Source organism: Drosophila suzukii, chromosome 2R (assembly GCF_043229965.1).
Source record: "Drosophila suzukii chromosome 2R, CBGP_Dsuzu_IsoJpt1.0, whole genome shotgun sequence".
NCBI lineage: Eukaryota > Metazoa > Arthropoda > Insecta > Diptera > Drosophilidae > Drosophila > Drosophila suzukii.
Genome location: NC_092081.1, coordinates 15,766,449 through 15,777,487, shown reverse-complemented (window position 1 = coordinate 15,777,487; position 11,039 = coordinate 15,766,449). Strand labels below are relative to the sequence as shown.

The 11,039-nt window shown below is 46.9% G+C and overlaps 1 protein-coding gene, 2 long non-coding RNA genes and 4 other non-coding genes across 9 annotated transcripts; 6 read left to right on the top strand and 1 right to left on the bottom strand.

Annotated features, from left to right (window-relative positions):
* The first annotated feature begins 61 nt into the window (after positions 1–61).
* Positions 62–150, top strand: LOC118877015 (small nucleolar RNA Me28S-Gm1083). Its single transcript, XR_005013952.3, has one exon. It is a non-coding gene; the product is annotated as a small nucleolar RNA Me28S-Gm1083 (small nucleolar RNA).
* Positions 151–313: 163 nt separating this feature from the next.
* LOC118877014 (small nucleolar RNA Me28S-Gm1083) lies at positions 314–401 on the top strand. Its single transcript, XR_005013951.2, has one exon. It is a non-coding gene; the product is annotated as a small nucleolar RNA Me28S-Gm1083 (small nucleolar RNA).
* A 111-nt stretch (positions 402–512) lies between these two features.
* On the top strand, positions 513–1,644 carry LOC118876976 (uncharacterized). Of its 2 annotated transcripts, XR_011603813.1 has the most exons (4): positions 513–753; positions 933–979; positions 1,267–1,299; positions 1,494–1,644. It is a non-coding gene; the product is annotated as an uncharacterized lncRNA (long non-coding RNA). The 2 variants fall into 2 exon arrangements; XR_011603812.1 differs by lacking the exon at positions 513–753 and having other exon boundaries at positions 766–979.
* On the top strand, positions 550–638 carry LOC118877016 (small nucleolar RNA Me28S-Gm1083). The gene has a single exon (XR_005013953.3). It is a non-coding gene; the product is annotated as a small nucleolar RNA Me28S-Gm1083 (small nucleolar RNA).
* LOC118877017 (small nucleolar RNA Me28S-Gm1083) lies at positions 782–870 on the top strand. Its single transcript, XR_005013954.3, has one exon. It is a non-coding gene; the product is annotated as a small nucleolar RNA Me28S-Gm1083 (small nucleolar RNA).
* On the bottom strand, positions 1,632–2,856 carry LOC118876977 (uncharacterized). Its single transcript, XR_005013916.3, has 2 exons — positions 2,132–2,856; positions 1,632–2,079 (listed from the first exon to the last, which is right to left on the bottom strand). It is a non-coding gene; the product is annotated as an uncharacterized lncRNA (long non-coding RNA).
* Positions 2,042–10,744, top strand: ocm (over compensating males). Of its 2 annotated transcripts, none has more exons than XM_017074069.4 (6): positions 2,042–2,181; positions 3,688–5,041; positions 5,101–6,070; positions 6,129–6,295; positions 6,360–10,237; positions 10,302–10,744. In XM_017074069.4, the coding sequence occupies exons 2-6, from the start codon at positions 3,689–3,691 to the stop codon at positions 10,432–10,434; spliced, it is 6,501 nt and encodes a 2,166-aa protein (XP_016929558.3). In that variant the 5' UTR covers positions 2,042–2,181; position 3,688; the 3' UTR covers positions 10,435–10,744. The 2 variants fall into 2 exon arrangements, with proteins under 2 accessions (XP_016929558.3, XP_016929557.3); XM_017074068.4 differs by lacking the exon at positions 2,042–2,181 and adding an exon at positions 3,046–3,343.
* The last annotated feature ends 295 nt before the right edge of the window (positions 10,745–11,039 follow it).

The window sequence follows — 11,039 nt, the reverse complement described above, 5'->3', positions numbered from 1 at the left end:
GCAAATGCAAGGTGAGTTTTAAACTACATTTTAAAATGTCTTCAAGTGCTAAATTCGTTTGCGTTATCTGATGAGCAATAACTTTCGCCCCTAGCTGAAAAATGAAACTTCTCATGTTGAATGCGAGATTGGTCTTACTGAAAATATAACGCAACCGAAAACAATGACCTACTTAAGACCTTTGTTGACACTACTCGACATGGATATTAATTTTGATTATTTTTTTATAGCTTGGAAAACTACTAAAAGGACGACGACCATAAAAGACTACATGCAAGGTGAGTTTCCATTTGTGTACATTTTTTCGGTAACTTGTTTTCTGATGAGCATTAACTTTCGCCCCTATCTGAAATTGAAACTTCTCATGTTGAATGCGAGATTGGTCTTACTGAAAATAAATAAAATTATAAGCTCAAGAACCTTTTTTGTATTTTACTAATTAAAACTTTCATAAATATTTGCAGTTTGACTGAATGACAACAATGTACTTTTTCCCGTGAGCACCATGTTAGTTAAGGTAAGATAACATTTTAATTTCTTATTAAATTTTTTTCCTATGATGAGCATTAACTTTCGCCCCTATCTGAAATTGAAACTTCTCATGTTGAATGCGAGATTGGTCTTACTGAAATGTATTTTAACTTTAAAAATTAAGATTGTTGTATATATGTTTCTCATAATTTTCTTATTCTATTTTACAGATTGCTGAAAAAAGTAATTCAAACAACAAGGATGGGGAACTAAAAAAAAAAGGTAAATATTAATTAAAAACAAAATAAGTTCTTATGGTGATGAGCATTAACTTTCGCCCCTATCTGAAATTGAAACTTCTCATGTTGAATGCGAGATTGGTCTTACTGAAATGTATTTCAACTAAAAACAAGCGAAAACCTGCTGTGGCCTTTCTAATGGAATTGTTCTATCTTTTTCAGATTAGCACATCATTTCTTCGTTAAGGATTCCGATTCCTATTGAAAAGGTAAATATTAATGTTAACATTGTACTTGAAACTTTTGTTCCGAATTAAAAATTTAAGTTCTATTAAATTGTACTCAATTTATTTTGCTTTAAAACTATTTTTAAAATCTAATAATCTTGATAAAATGATGAAAAGGAAAAGCTGAATTATGTGGCATGATTTTCACATTAACCGCAACAAAACCCTACTCCAATAGGTCCTACTGACAATTTCCACAAGAAATAATCCTCTTTGTCTAAAAATAATCCAACAAATGACTAACAATTGACCTTCTTTTGCATTTTTAGTTCACGAAGCATGTTATGAATATATGTACCAAGGTAAATATAAAAGCTCTTTTCAAAAGTTTCTATTGAAAATGATGTAAAAAGAAAACTGAATTATGTGGCATGATTTTCACATTAACCGCAACAAATCCTACTCCAATAGGTCCTACTGAACATTTTCACAAGAAACAAAATGTAATTTTCCTTCGTGAATCAATTCTAATTCAAGCTTTTCTTCTATTTTACAGTGGCTTACGTCAACCCTATTTATCATATTATCGTTTACTTAGTTGTGAATTGGTTCTATTAAAAACATGTTTTTTCAAGGTACAGTACTGTCCGAAGCACTCCATTCTATTTATAATTTATCGAAGAGAAAATAAAAGTAAACAAAGAACACGTGACATTTATTTAATGGGATTAGGGCATGCTTTCTTATAACCTAAAATACAGCTGAAGTCTTGGACCGCCTGTTTGGGCGGGCAATATTTTCCAGGGGTGCAAAAAGAGCGCGAAAGAAGCCGGCGTGCATTGGCATAGAAACTTAAAGTGCCATCACGTGTGTGTGCAAAAACGAGGTCCATTGTTGATCCTCAATACAGTACGCGTTATCTTTGCTTGTATTTGCGCTGTATAAATGTAGAGAACACGTTTTTCATGACCTCAAAATATCAGCGTGTGGTTTTTCTCTACCTAATCAGCCCTGCGTTCCATTCCACAATCCCTTGGCGCGCTGCCTATCGAACGCCATGTTGGATTAATCGCAGTGTGTTTGTCTGTCACTATTTGTGTATGTATTCGGCTATGCTTTTTTCGACGCGTCGTCAACCAGAGCTGTGGGTTAATTGTTAAAATTATTTTGGATATTTGCGACGCGCTTACGTACTTGCAAGTGCCGACAAGCTAACGGGCTGTTATAACTCGCTTAAAATACAGGTAAGTACCCCTGACTGGGCTTAAAATGCGGTGCAAAAGGACATTGCCGGCATGGGAATTTTGGTACGGAGCGTAGAGGGTGCTTTCAAGTGACGCATGCGATCGGTTGTGTATGTATCCATCGCGACGCCATGTTGGATTTGAAATTTTAGGTTATTGATTAGTTTTCCGCAAGAGCATGACTTTGAACTAATCTTTTCGCAAGTGAAAATTAATAAAAGGCAATTGCGTTGAGAAAAAAAAAACATACCAAATGCAGTATATTTTGGAGGAAATTATATTAGGGGTGTGTAGGTTATTGAAATGAAGGTAGAGCAGGTAATTAGCAGTGCTTAGAAATGTAGGATTCTGGTTTTATATCTTCGGACTGTTCGATTCATTTTGTTATTTAAAGTTCCTGTTTTGCCTAAAAAATTCTCAGCTTGCATAAAATTAGTGTTAAACAAACAAAGACTTTTCGTTAAGAAAATAATTTCCTTTGTATTGTTTTCTTCTTCAGAATATTGTTTATCTACATCATAAATAGCATGTAATTAACACGTGTCTCAAAGGGTTCTGCGATCGTTTTCGGTTCAGGTAGAGCACTTCTAGTGTTGTAAAACCAGGGCACTTTCTCCGACCCGAAGTTCTCGTCCCTTCTCTTCGTCCTGCAGTTTTACATAACATATTTATCGGTTATCGAAGGGCGCACGTGCGTTCCGCTCCCCGCACCACCCCCTCTCCCACCTGAGCATGCGGAAGCAACAACAACTGCCGCTAGTCCATGCCATGCGTTCCCCGGAAATGCCTGGTAGTGGGCAGCGGCCAGGGCTCACACTCACGCACACACACTCTTGCAAGCACGCATGTGGCGGTGACGCTGAGTCGGAATCTGGATTATTTTGTGATCTGATCGCAGTGCAGTCTGAATTTCCATTCGGCTGCCGAATAAAAGTGCAATTTGTGACTGAAACAATTGCCAAGCTCGCCGACGATGAATTTTGGCCACCGCTCGTAGTCATCACTTGTGCGGAAAGGAAAAATAAAAGGCTCGAAATGTTTTGATTGCGCTCTTCGCATCGCGTGTTTTTGCTGCTTGTGCGGGGGTGCGGCAGTAAGCGCTGAACCAGCATCAACAATCGTGAACGTACCGCTTCTGTGATACTGAGTCTGTTTGCAAAAAGTGCGTAAGCAACTTTACAAAACATTAAATAAAATAAATATGAACATCCTGTAAAATTGGGTTGCGGCTTAACCTTTGTGTGTATCTGCTGTTTTTTCGCAGCAGCAGGGCTCACAGTTTGTAGACATTTAATAAACAAGTATTAAATAACCAAAGTCTACAGTCCTTTTCATAAAGATTTTCCATAGAAATTAGTACTGTAAAGTGATCGAATCAGTAAATTGATCGGCCAGTGTTGACAATGCCGCAATAATTTTCAAAACTGTCAGCACTGAAAGGCATCTTGATTTTGAGGTTAAAGTTTTTCCAATGCGTAATAATGATTTTTCCTCGTGTTCCGACAGCATGACTTACGAACTGCCTCCGATCATACTGCAAGGCAAAGAACTGATCAAATACCGACACCTGAAGCGCAAATATCCCGTGTCCAAGGACTTTCTGCAGCGCAACTGGTGGAATGTCAAGAGGTTTATAATCAACGCTCTCACTCCGCGCTGCATCATCCGGAACTATGCCTGGCGCCGGCGACGCGGCCACCGCGTCCTTATCGTGCGACGCGTCCGCATCCTGCTCTTCGATCCGCGGCTCAAACGGATGATCAAGCGCCGCCTGCAGAACGTGCGCCAGTGGTCCAAGACCCTAGTGGGTCACTACAAAAAGATGGGCCGGATCGAGGAGTACGAGGAGACGGAGGTGTACAGCGTGGCCGAGCCCTTGGGAGCCGAGGAACTGTCCAAGCAGATGAAGCAGCAACTGGAGCTGCTCAAAACGGGCAAGAGAAGCCTGTCCCTCATAGAAGACGCCAATCCCAGTGCGGAGGTCCCACTCAAGAAGCTTAAAAAGCAGCCTGAGATTGCGGAGGAGACGCCCAATGAAGAGGTCGATGATCACCTCGATGATTCAAACCTCGCACCCTCCAAGGAGGCAGCCGAACGGACGCCCACGAAGTCGCCAGCACAAGTTACCGCCTCAGAGGATGCACCCACCCCGCCCACTCCCAGCAAGGAGCAGAGTGGTCAGACCAGCACCTGCTCCAGTGCCGAGAAGACGGACAAAACGGAAAAGGCCGGCGGCAGCAAGTTTCTGGACATGCTCATGAGCAAGGTGCGCGTGAAGAACTTTGCCCGCGAGGACAATATCCCTTCGGAACCTACTGTGGCTCCGTTCTGTGCATCCGAGGACGAAGGCAGCGAGGACTTTGTGGGCTTCGACGAAAGTGTCCACCAGCCGGGCATGCTGCTCACTCCGCTGGTGCCCAGCAATTGTAAGACCACGGAGGGAAACTCCGCCTTTGTCAGCGAATCCCTGGATGCATACATGCGGGAGCATCACATTAAAGACTCGGATTCGCAGGAAGAGAAGGACAAGTTGCTTGAGCCAATGGGGCACGATGGTCAAGTTACCTCGCACAGTATGGCGCCGCCGATGGACATGCCTGCCGTCCCGGAGGCACTGCAGCGCTTGCGAACAGTGGCGGAAAGGCGTCAGTATCTGCAGCGTTGCAAGAACCACAAGATGGGCATCATTAATAATGAGGCTAATGTGTACAGGGAGTTGCAGCGTAAGCAGCGCCAGAGAAAGGTCAAGATCGGCGCCATGCAGGCCCTCCAGGCACCCGAATCCCAAATGCCCTTCACACGCCAGGGCTGGCAAGCAGCCAGTTATGTGGCCACCGAGAACTCCAACTACTACTATCAGGTGGGGCTTCGATAAAGCATTTTAGGTAGTATTTTATTAATAGTCTCCAATTCATTCAGGTAATCCAGGTGGATGGAGAGATGGTCCGTCTGCCAGGCGCCCGGGGAAATAATTTAAAGCGCGAGAAAAGTCCGTACTTGAGCAGGCTAACTCGCAAAGAAGAAAATGAACTAAAATGCAGTGACGATTGCTTAGATTCCCGTATCTGCCGGGAGTTAAAGGTGATTCCCACAAGAGTTAGCCCTCCAAGAAACCCCAAAGTCCTCAACCAGTTTCCGCTGCCCGCCATTTTCCGCCCTTGCCCGCTGTCCAAGAAACCGCTGCAAAGGCCGCTGGACGATGATACAGCTGCGTTGCTCCTCGCAGGTGGCAGCATGGCTGTTGTTAGCATGCCAAATGTGCAGCTAGACGTAATGCCAGAGCTGGGCCGACCACTGGACGAGATTGCAAAGCGGTATCTGCAGCACATCCTGCCCCATCACGACATAACACGCGAGTGGGCCGAGTTCAGTGTGTCCACGCTGCAGGCGCCTCCCGCCTGCATGAAGGATGCAGAAGAGCAGGCTGCCCAAACACCAGCCGGTCGCCGCAAGAGTTTCACCTTCGTTATTCCCTACCTCAACGATCGGAATCACATTCTCGTGCGACGCGTAGTGGACCGATCCGAGCTCCTAGACGAAAGCTTTAATGAGGAGCCCGATAAGCTGCAAGAGTTCGCCTTCCGGGAAAAGCTTCCTGCACAACCGGATGCCGAGTCTCTCGCCTGCGCAGACATGATCAACGACATGATCAACACTGTGGCCATCAGCTGCAGCGAGAACAGTTTCATAAGCGAGGATCCTGATGCGGTGGGTACTTCTTTATTGGCCATGTCCTCCGATTTGAGTCCTGCTAAGGAGGAGTCTGGGAGGGACGCGGACAAGTCGGGCGGCAAGGCAAAGCGACTGCCCAACAAGCAGAAGCGCCTGGCCAATGAACTGAGGCGGCTCAACGCCACCATCATTGATGCTGCTGCCAGAAATGCAGACGGTGAGTTGGCCTACCTACCTGTTAAGTGGTATTAGATCATAATTATTTCCTTTTCTAGCTAACAAGCCCTGCATTAAGGATTACTGCCAGTTGGGCTGCCTGTGCGCCAGCCTCGCAGGTACAGAGTTGCCAGTACGGGATCACTGCGGACGTGCAGAGTGTGTCCTAGACTGCCGTTGCCTGGGAGCGGAGCAGGGTCGTGTTATGCGCGTGGAGGCTGCAGATGTAATATTCACGTTGTTTTAATGCATTTGTGAAAGTCTTTACAATATACTCTTATTTAAACCAGGGTCGCGGAATTTCCAACGAGGATGCGTTCAACTTGCGCCGTAAGGCCACTGCTCGGCTGGCCAAAATGGAAAAGGACTTCACCTCCACCTTGGTGCTCACCGACAACGAGACACTGCTGATCAACGAGTCGCAGGGCGACAAGAAGCGACGCTGCACAAAGGCACCCAAGCGTTATGAGGATTTCGATGACTCCATGTTCGACGAGGAAGAAAAGGAAGTGGTTTCACCAACCTCAAAGAAGCAAAAAAAGATTGCCGCTGCTGCTGCGGCTGCCGCTGCGGCTGCAGCTGCTGCTGCCGCTGCCAGCGCCAAGACAGCTGCTCCGGCTCTAAGCGAACCGTGCTCGGTGAAGGACACGGATATGGCCAAGCTGAAGCATTGCTTTGTGGGACTACGCCGGTTGTCAGACATTGAGAACTTGGCTACGTTCTGCATGACGCACCAGCTGTATAAGTGCTTCTGTGGCGGTGAGTCCCCCGACGGCAAGCCTGTGGTTATCGAAAAGGAGCAGTGGAACGCGCCGGTGACCCACTTTAACCCAGAACTGGCCACCAGGGCGCACTACAGTTTTGAGCGAACGCCGGAGGAGATTCCCACAAAGAAGAAAGGAAAGGAAAAGAAAGCTAAACTCAAGCTTGAGCAGAAAGCGAGCGAAGAGGAGCAAAAGCCAAAGACTAAAGAGGAGGAGACTACATTACCCAAGACTGAATCCATAGAAGAATCCAAGGCAGCTGTTCCCTCATTCAATGATGAGTCCCCTCTGCAAAGGTCCATTGAGTTGGATACGATCTTCAGCTACTTCCGCTCGCGCCCTCAAATCTGCCGGCGAGCCATTTCCGTTCCAAAGAACTCCTACCAGCGCCTGAATCAACGAAGGGCAGAACGGGTGCGCAACTATACGGCGCGGCAAGAGACTGCTGAAACAATGGAGCTGCTCAAGAGTCGCATTCAGGGTGCCATTACGTACTACCGCAAGGAATTGGATCGGCAGCGGAAGCGAGAGCTCTCCAAAAAAGCAACAAAGTCCTCCGTCATAGAGGTGCGTGATGATTCCGATGGAAGCGAGGCTAGCACGCGTCAGAAGAGGAGTGGAACCCCTTGCAAGGGTTCGGCTCCAGTTAAGCGCATAAAACTCCAGACGGATGAGCCTTTGCCACCAGAGGAGGGCAATAAGTTGGACATTCAAGTGCCTCGTATAGCTGCCTGCTATTCCCTTAATGCCGCTTCCGCGGATGTTCTGGCATCTGGAATGGCTGCCGCAGCGGCTTCCGTCACCGGAGGGGATAGCAATTCCTCGGAGACGGATTCTCCCAACTTCCGTTCATTTTACAACGAGGTGGTCAAGAACATGAACACCCTGGTGAGCAAAAAGATGCAGGACATTGACCTTGCGCTGCAGCGCGAGAGCAAGATAATCCCGTCCCCCAACGAGGAGATTCTGTGCATCATTAAGTGGACCAACTTTTTAGCCGCCTTCGAATCTGGTTTCGTATTCATTTGGGACGTCCAAATGAAAAATCACAGCTTTCTGGCGGCCACCACAACAAACCAAATGCCCTCAGTGTGCGGTGCAATTGCAGTGGTAAACACCAAGTTTGCACCGGATCCTCAGGCGCTGCCTTTAATGGCTCGAATGCTGATGAATTCCACCCGAAATGAAAACACCAACCGCCTTGCGGTGGTGATGCAGGGCAGGCAGAGCTACTGGCTTGTCAAAGGATTTCTGCGACATATGGAGGGCAATGCTTGCACAAAGCCCACTCCGCTGACGCATCCGTTGCTAACAAAAAAGATCAATGTGCTGTGCTCGCTGTTGGTGAAGCAGCGCATTCGGGAGCACCAGAAGAAGCTGCAGAGCGGTGGAGGCTCACAATCTGAACTGCCGAACAGTTCGACAGCCGATGTCCCTCCACCAAGTTCGCTTCTAAAGCAGCGCTCACGGGACCATCAGAAAAAATCGAAGAGCGAGGAAGCATCATCCAGTACACCATCGTTGGCAAAAGTTGTTTCTGGTTCATCTGTGTCTGTTCCCACTGCAACAACTACGTCGTCAACCCCTGGGCCAGCTGCTGCTCCCCCTTGTCCAGGCAAGATTTCGTCACCCGGTAGCAAAGGCAAAAGCGGCGCTGCTGGGATCCGAAGCAACATCGAATTCAGAAAGGTTAACCACAACGATGTGGATGAGCTGCAAATACCCGAGCAGCACAAAACCGACCACCGTTGGGTGGTGGTCGACATTTTCGATGACTTTTCGCACATCTTCGTGCCCGCCTTCGGGGACATGATCTCGCTGACCAGAATCCACAGTGTGATGAAGGTGGCCGGGGAGACGCAGAAGGTGGTAAAGCTTCAGTTCTTTCCTAATTCGCCCTACGACGCCTTTGTGACGCCATCATCAAAGAAGAAGATCTACTTTGGACCGCTGGGCCTGGACATGCCGCCACCAGTGCTGGTGCTGCTACAGAGCGTTGACAGGAAGATGATGCTGCGCGAGGTCTACCAGCGGGAGCACTCTATCCCCGTCCAGCGCCACCGTCGCAGCATGGCCTTCTGGGTGCTGCACGTTAACGGGCAAGTGCACTTCGAGATCGACATGGAGTCGACGACTAAGCTGGCAGCGAACCAAAATAATTCCACCGAAACAACGGGTCTTAATGTGGTAAAAATACCGTCGCAGCTGTCTGTGGAGTTAGAAAAGAACGACGAGGCGGTCCCGCCAGTGGTTATCATTGATAGTGATGAGGAAGATGATGATCTTGATCATGATCAACTGGTTATCGATGAACAGGAGGACCACCAACTAGTCACAGAGATTAAGCAGGAACAGCCGCGCACTAGCTTCACCATACAGACAATGCCCTTCAGTGGCGCTCTGCAGATAACTACCGCGGAAACGGTAGACCCACCCCCGCGTCCTCCCAAAGATGTTACCACCTGCAGCCTAACTGGTGGTTTCATGCCGTTCATTGCAAACGTACCCGCCATAAATGGTGATGTAGCACCCACCACCCAATACCTGACTCCCCAAGTGCAGGTAACCACGTCGTTGAGTGTTCCCGAGACCGTCTCCTCCAGTTTATCGGCGCATCAGTCGGGAAGCAAGGCGGTGCACAACAGGATTAACGAGTCTTTGCAGGAGCTTCTAAGCAGTGGAAATACTGTAACTCCTGGAGGCATAACTATCACCAAGATGGACGGCAAGGACAAGAAACTGCCAAGCGAAAACTTAAACAAGCGCATACCGGTTATAACCGGGATAGCTAAACAAGCCCCCAAGACCTTGCCAGCACCGGGGACAGTTACTGCGCCCCGAGCGCCTGTTATCAGGCCATTGCCTACGCCCGTTTCCAAAGGCCCTCCAATCATACGACCACTAGCACAAGGACAGGGAACGGTGGTCAGGTTATATCCCAAAGGAGCCACCACTGCTTCCAATCGGCAATCCATGCCGGGAAGCTCTAAACCGGCGGTAACCGCAACACCACGTCAATCCCTGCCAGCCAAGGTTACCAAAACCAGTGATAAACCATCTCCAGTTGGCATCTCGAAGTTGCCTGTTTTAGCTGAGCCATCGGCACGTAAGTCACTGCCTCTGAAACCTAGCACTGCGGGAGATCACCTGCCTTCACGACAATCCCTGCCAGCTAAAGTGCTCGTCCAGCCTCCTGTAGCACCTCGCCCGGAATCGGTTGCAGCTTCTGGACAAAAGCCCGCGGCTCAGCAGGGAAACGAGAGGCCATGCTACGGCATCATGGGCGCCAAGGGGTTGCCGCGCTTCCGCGTCAAAGTTCATGGTTCCGACTTTCTTGTCAAGGTAGCAGAAGAAGGAGTGTTCCGCTTCAAAACGTTCGGATCAGCCGCCAGCTTTCTTAATCGGTGAGTGTGGTCAGAGTCTCCTCTCAAAACCTCTTTGCTTACTTATGTTTTACGAAACTTGCAGTCATTTGGCGAAGACTCCAGAGTTCAAACCGTTCTTGCCGGCTCAGTGGAAGTTTCAGGCCTTGGAGCAGACCAACCAACAAGTGCCATCTAAGAATCATCTGTCCCCGGCAGCTATCGTAATCGAAGATTAAATCGTTTTCTCTTAATTGCCCATCACACTCAGATTATGTTTAATTTACCAAGTAGTTGATTAAGGCAGCAGACAACTCACAAGTACACTCCCGTTTTTCTGATACATATTAAATATGTAAACTGTTTAGTTATAGTTCTAGATTAACACCATCTAATGTTCTTATTGAGTTTGATTATTATTACGAATTTTTTAATTTTACAAAAACGTATTAGCAACGACCGCCACCAAGTCAATGCAAAAGTTTAAGGAATAATTTTAAACCTATTATATTGTGTATTAAAATAAAACCATGAACGTAGCTCAAGTTATTAGTAATGTTTTGCATTGTATGGTTGGAAATTATGTTTAAGTTATATATGCCGCTGCTCAATTTCAAACCATTTATAATAACGCAGCACAAGTTATAAAATTTGTATCTAAAATAAATAATAATTTTAAAATATACTTTAAACACACGTAAAGAATATAATTTTGGTTGTTTCTATTGGTACCTATACCTAAAAGCAAAATAAGTTGATGCGAAATAAAAATTTAAAAAATTGGCGCTCCGAACAGCTGTTTTCCTGTTCCGATTTCACAGTGTTTCGTCTTTAAGAACAGCTG